An 8,378-nucleotide genomic window follows, 5' to 3' on the forward strand; every position below is an offset into this window, starting at 1 on the left:
ATCACACAATTGAATAGATTATTCTTCCATCCAACATAAAGCTGAACCTGACATGAAACTAGCCCAACCTAAACTCAACCTTCAACTTATAAAAATATAAATAACAAAATTCAGATAGCTAAGAAGAAAAGGACTACTATAGAGTGTGTAAATAAAAGGGTATTAAAACTCTATAAATTCTATTCAAATAGCATCTACATTCTAACTTCAAATAGCAAAGTAGCATAATTAATCTGTTCACTTACCTTGGTATCGTTTCTTGCCTCTTGGTTGATTCTTCGACTTTTACATTGTGTGGGGGCACATTCGTTGATGTCGTTCACCACATCTACTCTCCTTTCTACTTGACTCGAACCTATGTCTGATGAAATCTTTCTCTACTGGCGTTTTATCTTCTTGAAACATCTTAGTTATCTTGTTTTTCCCCTAGGGCTTGAATTGTTGGACAGATCTTTTCCAAACGAATCCAATCTCATGTTTCTTCCCAAATTGTTGGACAAATCTTCTCTGGATATAATCAATGTCATGTTTTTTTTGCTAAATTGTATTCTAATATCGTCTTCGAGCCTTCCAATATCATGTTCTTGATTAATGGAAACATCTTTGGCAAATGATTTCATGGGTTTTCTTTTCATAAATCTCGGAATTTTATCTCTCTAAATCTTGTGAATAGTCATATGCTTGTCTGAAAGATTAAGCCATGCATATCTACATATTAACCAATTCAGACTTTCAAACTTTAAAACTGTGGATGGCTAATAAGATCTAGTCTGATCACAATGCTTTGAATCTAATCAGATTTCCCTATAGACAAGCCACCTCTTCAGTCTTAAATAAGTGCCGAACATATCTTCTTTAGACAAATGCGATGTCATGTTTCTTCCTAGATTGCCTTACAGATCTTTTCTAGACAATCCAATGTCATGTTTCTTCATATTTCTTACCAAACACAAGGCACCTCTATATATTTAAATAGATTCAGTGGGTAGTTATAAGTCAAGGAAAAGTGTGTTGAGCTCAGGATAAATAGTATTCATACTACCCTATTTTCCTGAGTAAATTTGGCCTTAAATCTAGTTTGAATTATGATGGAAGTCAGAGTTCTGTTTATTGGAGGTGAACTTTGCATGTGGAATTTATTTTTGGAGTTTTCACTGATTAACTCTTTTCAAATAAACAATAAAAAAGAGTGGAACTTTTGGCTCGTGGAAAAACAAAACTCACCAAAAATGAGGTGATATGAGTGCTGGATATCAAACATGGATCTCAATATAATTTCATTGCATCGACCTGGTTGTTAAGTTACCAATGATGTGATTCTGTACACGTTTCTCGTTTATTGGTAAATAATACATTTCTTCACCAACCTCGTTTTGTTGTCAATGAAACCATAATGTTTCTTGGAGAAATAATCTCTGTTACTTACCTGAGATAAAAATATTTAAACCCAGATTTGGCCACTGCAACAAAGTAAGTCATTTTCCCTTAATGTTATTGTATTCTCTAATTATCATTTGTTTTTGGTTTAATTTCTTTTCAGGTTGTTGCATTTGTCAACTAGGTTCGTTTGTTGAGAGGATTAGAAATACATCATTTTTTTATCAGAGTATTGATTTAGACTTGTTTCTTCATTAAATTTTATTTATTTCTAAGCTAATTGGATCACTCACTAGTTTTTTTTTAAATGAAGTTCAGATTTGCTTCCTTTGGAGTATACCTTCCCACCTAGATCTAGATTGGCACTCTCTCCTCAGTCTCCCTATTTCAATTTTGAATTGATTTGGAACCCTTGTTTCAATAAAAAGACTTCATCGGATCTAATCCATGGATCTTGGCATTCCCACTAAGATTTCACTGAATTTCTTTCAGGTCAGTTAGTTTTGTATTAGTTCTATTTTTTTTTACATTCATTCATCTCTTACCTCACAACTTTTTAGCTTTGTTATTCTCTTCCATTGCTAGCTTGCTTGAACCCAACATCCACTTTTCTTTATGATTTAGCCTATCACTGGCCACATTACACCTCTATCACTGCTCCTGCAGATCAAGATCTTATGCTGTTCACGGTATCTAAAAGTACAGGTCATGTAGGAAGTCGGATTGGGTAAGTAATGTTGATTCTTTTACAATTATATGCAATTTGTTGTGCTACCTCTTCTTTCTCACTTGTAACTTGAATGTTGGCAGACCTTGTACTCTGTTTCTCTGGGTCTGTATGTGTATGCTTGTTTTTGTGTGCATGTGTGTACTCAATGGCTTGGAGTTTGACTGGTACTTATGCATGTCATGTAAGGTATGTATATTTCAAATGGGTCTATCTGTCTGTTGAAGTAGAGACATCAATGAATGGTGGAACTGAGTTGATGTCTCTACTTTAAATGGTTGAAATGAAAATACTTGGCAAAATGGACTAATTACTCTTACTCTGGCCGTTTGTATCAATGTAGCTTTTGCAGGGCTAAAATGTGAAGGAAAGGAGGATGAAGATTGTGAGAAGTTATTGAAGAGCAATGGAATCATCACACGCAGTGGGATGCATTTTGGTGCACCTCAAACTTATGTGAGGTTGAGTATTATTGATAGAAACCAGACCTTCAATCTTCTGCTTGATAGGCTCTCAACTATTCATGGATGATTAGTTGAATCGCTCAATCATTGATGCGAGATCAACTATATTCATTTTCAATGTTTACAACTACAAATATAGTAGTATCTTTAACTAGAAGGCCAAGCGACCATGGCAGGATGATACAAGGCTTTACAAAAGTTTATCCACTCTTCACAATTCTACAAGCAAATTCCCAAATCAGCGTTCTTTTCTCGGTTCTGTTCCAAATAGTCTTTATATGTATGTGCACCACCTTCTCCTCATAAAAAATCATTCTCAAGATCGTGGAGGGCCTTCCTCCTTTTTGTTGAACAAAGAATTAATGTCACTCACTATAGCAATTGAACTTGAAACTACTGCCAGAAAAATCATGAACAATGCAATAAATATGTCCTTCCTGGTTGAGATTCCATGGGTGTCTCTGCAATTAAAAATAATTGAGGTTAGAAGTTACATACAAGCAAGGTGAAAGACGAAACCAGAAATTAAAAAAAAAAAAATTTTCTACCTGAGAGCAATGGAAGCTGGGAAGATGAACCTAATACAAACTGCTGCTGTGGCCCCTGTGAATTGAAATGCATCCCAGATACTTGGTATGAATGATGCCCCAAGGAAAATGATTCCAATTAACCCAACAGTGATCAAAATGAACCTCTTATTATCCAAAACAAGATGCTTTTTCGCTGGAAAGACAAACCCATCAAGATTAAGTCTCAGGGCAAAAAAAATGAGAGGAAAGACTAGCATTAGATGTACAAAATAGGTCACACGAACAATGTCATTCAACACAAAATTGTAGGGAACTCCCAAGTTGGTGTCAAAATTGGCCAGGACATCATCCATGGTCTGGTCTCCAAATAGAAGAAAGCCAAAAAAGCTTGTACTTATGTATACAATTGAGCACAATGCCAATGATGTGCGAACAATGGGCTGCATTTCTAAAGGGTCCTCAAGTTCATTGTATATGGAATGAACTGCATGGCGCAAATACATCACAATTCATTATAACATAATTTTAAATGCAAATTCAACTAATGAACTCTAGGATACTACACTGCAGGACCAAAGATGGAGAAAAATAATCCATACCATTATAATGACAGATGTAAGCAGTCACAATAACTGGTACCACAGTGAAAAGCTTCAAGAACAAAGTAAAATCCACAATATCTGGTAACAATCTTGGTGCTTTGACGGTGCCACTGAACAACTTTACAATCGCAATACCAGCCGTAATCACAACAAATACAACAGCAAGTGCAACTGGTAATGCAGAAGTGAATTTCAAAGAATCTGCAAATTCATGGAAATGAACACATCAATATAGGCATCAAGATTTGAACATCACAACTCCTAAGGAATAACCCATGATCCACATCCTTGAATGTATATGCCATATGCCATTTCTAACAGGGCAACATGAAAAGTCAGACAAATTGTTAAGCAGATGCCATCAGTATGTGACATTCCCAAGATATGTTGAATCCCCTCGTATAATTACAACAATTTCTAGACATTTAAATCCTTGAAAAGGCCCAAATGAAATATGATATATCTGAAAATCAGTGCTAAAAAATGCTTATCAGGATGAGCAAAGCAGACTTACCCACTCTCTTGAAAAACACCAACGGAGCTAAAATAAGGACTATGGTGAGAACTAGGATCGAAACACGTCCATTCCACCAATGAAATCCAAACCATTCTTCAAGTAAAACAACATGATGCACACCATTTGATGATGTTCCAGATAGCACATCGCCTGCCCAAATCAAGAAAACACCTCCATCAGACATAGAGATTTCTAATTCAAAGCCATATATAAGATAGGAATCATGCCCAAAGTAATATAAAAGTGGCACCAGATAATTGACCATTCAAACAAAAATGAAAGGAATCTAAGAAAAAAGAGACACTAATAAAGCATGTCAAGTCATGTATGCTTCATAGAACACTTCAACTTTGTTAAACAGAAACAAGTTGTTAGTGTTTCAGCTTGCTAAACTGCTCACAATGCAAAAATTGGGTTGAAGTTTCAATTCAAGCAGTACTTTTAAAATACTCTAGTTGTAACATACATGCTTAAATATTCCCACACGATATACTATTTATCCTTGGATATTACCCTCAAAACTGGGCTAATTCAGCCCGCGACCTAAAATGCATAACCCACAATGTTTAGATTGAATTACTTTTCAATTCATCTTATCTTGATTCCTTTCTAATAGAAGCCTATAAAAAAAATATCAACGGACTGCTTCTAAATCAATGACTGCAAATAGTTAAATTCTTCACAAGGTACGAGGGTCTCCCTCAATTTGCAACATATTAAACACGATGCAATTATGATCTAAAGTCAGATGAACAGAAACACACTCAAGTTCAAACACTACATTCAGTGATTAAAAGCAAGGGACTATCACATATTTACCAAGATTCAACTTGGGAAATATCACTGAATAAAGGCAGTGATAAACTGGTAATTCACCTTATGTTGCATCCCTTTCCATAACCTTCCAACAAATTGGTCTCCTCAAACAGAAAATACTGATTATGATCGGTTGTTCTAACAACAAAGGGAGTGAGATTTTTTCAAAAGCCATCAGAAGCAGGAAACAAATAAAAGAGGAGAAATAAATAATTGTTGTGCTACCTCTTCTTTCTCACTTGTAACTTGAATGTTGGCAGACCTTGTACTCTGTTTCTCTGGGTCTGTATGTGTATGCTTGTTTTTGTGTGCATGTGTGTACTCAATGGCTTGGAGTTTGACTAGTACTTATGCATGTCATGTCAGGTATGTATATTTCAAATGGGTCTATCTGTCTGTTGAAGTAGAGAAATCAATGAATGGTGGAACTGAGTTGATGTCTCTACTTTAAATTGTTGAAATGAAAATACTTGGCAAAATGGACTAATTACTCTTACTCTGGCCGTCTGTATCAATGCAACTTTTGCAGGGCTAAAATGTGAAGGAAATGAGGATGAAGATTGTGAGAAGTTATTGAAGAGCAATGGAATCATCACATGCAGTGGAATTCATTTTGGTGCACCTCAAACTTATGTGAGGTTGAGTATTATTGACAGAAACCAGACCTTCAATCTTTTGCTTGACAGGCTCTCAACTATTCATGGATGATTAGTTGAATCGCTCAATCATTGATGCGAGATCAACTATATTCCTTTTCAATGTTTACAACTACAAATACAGTAGTATCTTTAACTAGAAGGCCGAGCGACCATGGCAGGATGATACAAGGCTTTACAAAAGTTTATCCACTCTTCACAATTCTACAAGCAAATTCCCAAATCAACGTTCTTTTCTCGGTTCTGTTCCAAATAATCTTTATATGTATGTGCACCACCTGCTCCTCATAAAAAATCATTCTCAAGATCGTGGAGGGCCTTCCTCCTTTTTGTTGAACAAAGAATTAATGTCACTCACTATAGCAATTGAACTTGAAACTACTGCCAGAAAAATCATGAACAATGCAATAAATATGTCCTTCCTGGTTGAGATTCCATGGGTGTCTCTGCAATTAAAAAATAATTGAGGTTAGAAGTTACATACAAGCAAGGTGAAAGACGAAACCAGAAATGAAAAACAACTTTTTTTCTACCTGAGAGCAATGGAAGCTGGGAAGATGAACCCAATACAAACTGCTGCTGTGGCCCCTGTGAATTGAAATGCATCCCAGATACTTGGTATGAATGATGCCCCAAGGAAAACGATTCCAATTAACCCAGCAGTGATCAAAATGAACCTCTTATTATCCAAAACAAGATGCTTTTTCACTGGAAAGACAAGCCCATCAAGATTAAGTCTCAGGGCAAAAAAATGAGAGGAAAGACCAGCATCAGATGTACAACATAGGTCACACGAACAATGTCATTCAGCACAACACTGTAGGGAACTCCCAAGTTGGTGTCAAAATTGGCCAGGACATCATCCATGGTCTGGTCTCCAAATAGAAGAAAGCCAAAAAAGCTTGTACTTGTGTATACAATTGAGCACAATGCCAATGATGTGCGAACAATGGGCTGCATTTCTGAAGGGTCCTCAAGTTCATTGTATATGGAATGAACTGCATGGCGCAAAGACATCACAATTCATTATAACATAATTTTAAATGCAAATTCAACTAATGAACTCTAAGATACTACACTGCAGGACCAGAAATGGAGGAAAATAATCCATACCATTGTAATGACAGATGTAAGCAGTCACAATAATTGGTACCACAGTGAAAAGCTTCAAGAATGAAGTAAAATCCACAATATCTGGTAACATTCTTGGTGCTTTGACGGTGCCACTGAACAACTTTACAATCACAATACCAGCCGTAATCACAACAAATACAACAACAAGTGCAACTGATAATGCAGAAGTGAATTTCAAAGAATCTGCAAATTCATGGAAATGAACACATCAATATAGGCATCAAGATTTGAACATCACAACTCCTAAGGAATAACCCATGATCCACATCTTTGAATGTATATGCCATATGCCATTTCTAACAGGGCAACATGAAAAGTCAGACAAATCGTTAAGCAGATGCCATCAGTATGTGACATTCCCAAGATATGTTGAATCCCCTCATATAATTACAACAGTTTCTAGACATTTAAATCCCTGAAAAGGCCCAAATGAAATATGATATATCTGAAAATCAGTGCTAAAAAATGCTTATCAGGATGAGCAAAGTAGACTTACCCACTCTCTTGAAAGACACCAACGGAGCTAAAATAAGGACTATGGTGAGAACTAGGATCGGAACACGTCCATTCCACCAATGAAATCCAAACCATTCTTCAAGCATACCAGCATGATGCACGCCATTTGATGATATGGAAACTTTATAACATTCAAGAGGGCAATTCCATATACCTGCAAAGCAAGGCGACCAAAAGCACTCTTGACATCTTTCTGAGTAGCCCCAGGGCTCAATCTCAGAGTCTCATACTCCTCTCTCATCCCAGGGAAAGCAACAGAGGCCATCACTGCTACATTCCTCCTGCCTGCCGAATTTTTCTTCTCTCCGTTTCCCAAGAACGAAGTCCCCTGAGCACCCATAAACCTTCCAACAGCGGCAGCCATGATCTGTAACAAAAATAGGATGATCCACAAACCTAGCTTGAATCCCCAGTGCAAAACAATCCTATCTAAATGTACAGAATGGGTGTACCAAAATCCAGTGAAATACTCAGAGCAGAGATTATTGCAAATGTGGGAAAGGTAAGCAAAGCCAATATCTCAAGTTTACCATCATTCGCTAAAAGGAATTCCAAGCGTCCGCGCGTAGGGCTCATAGCAGGCATTACAGTGGCAGCTTTGGTTGTCTTCTCGCTGGCGTTTGCCGCTGTGTTTCTCCAAAGAACAAAATACAGAGAAAAGATCGAAGAATGGGAGCAGGATTTTTTTGGCCCCATAGATTCATTTGCAAAGAACTCCGCATCGCCACCAGCGGATTCAGGGATGAAAATGTTTTGGGCCAGGGGGATTGGGAAGGTTCATATGGGGGTTCTCCCAACAGTGGCCAAGAAATCACAGTGAAATGCATAACGAAAGAGTTCAGGGAGGGAATGAAGGGGTTCGTGGGACGCATGTAGCACTGGAGCCTGGTTCAGCTGCGGGGATGGAGCTATTCATTGCTTATGACCCGATGCCAAATGGCAGCCTCGATAAACTCGCAATGTTTGGGAACGAATTTGTAACCACTTTGAATCAACGGCTGAAATTTTTGCAATCGTCTAACATATAATCGTGTGGCTT

The 8,378-nt window shown here is 37.2% G+C and overlaps 1 protein-coding gene and 1 pseudogene across 2 annotated transcripts; both read right to left on the reverse strand.

Moving 5' to 3' along the window:
• Positions 1–2,871: 2,871 nt before the first annotated feature.
• On the reverse strand, positions 2,872–4,744 carry LOC149235720 (amino acid transporter AVT6A-like). The gene is made up of 4 exons (XM_089461446.1): positions 4,215–4,744; positions 3,698–3,901; positions 3,117–3,582; positions 2,872–3,029 (listed from the first exon to the last, which is right to left on the reverse strand). The coding sequence occupies exons 1-4, from the start codon at positions 4,480–4,482 to the stop codon at positions 2,885–2,887; spliced, it is 1,083 nt and encodes a 360-aa protein (XP_089317572.1). The 5' UTR covers positions 4,483–4,744; the 3' UTR covers positions 2,872–2,884.
• A 1,033-nt stretch (positions 4,745–5,777) lies between these two features.
• Positions 5,778–7,703, reverse strand: LOC149235721 (amino acid transporter AVT6A-like; annotated as a pseudogene). The gene is made up of 5 exons (XR_016245881.1): positions 7,625–7,703; positions 7,320–7,493; positions 6,803–7,006; positions 6,223–6,687; positions 5,778–6,135 (listed from the first exon to the last, which is right to left on the reverse strand). The product of XR_016245881.1 is annotated as an amino acid transporter AVT6A-like (transcript).
• Between the last annotated feature and the right edge of the window lie 675 nt (positions 7,704–8,378).

Source organism: Pinus tabuliformis, chromosome 8 (genome assembly GCF_031772625.1).
Source record: "Pinus tabuliformis cultivar Carrire ecotype Pingquan chromosome 8, CPIR1, whole genome shotgun sequence".
NCBI lineage: Eukaryota > Viridiplantae > Streptophyta > Pinopsida > Pinales > Pinaceae > Pinus > Pinus tabuliformis.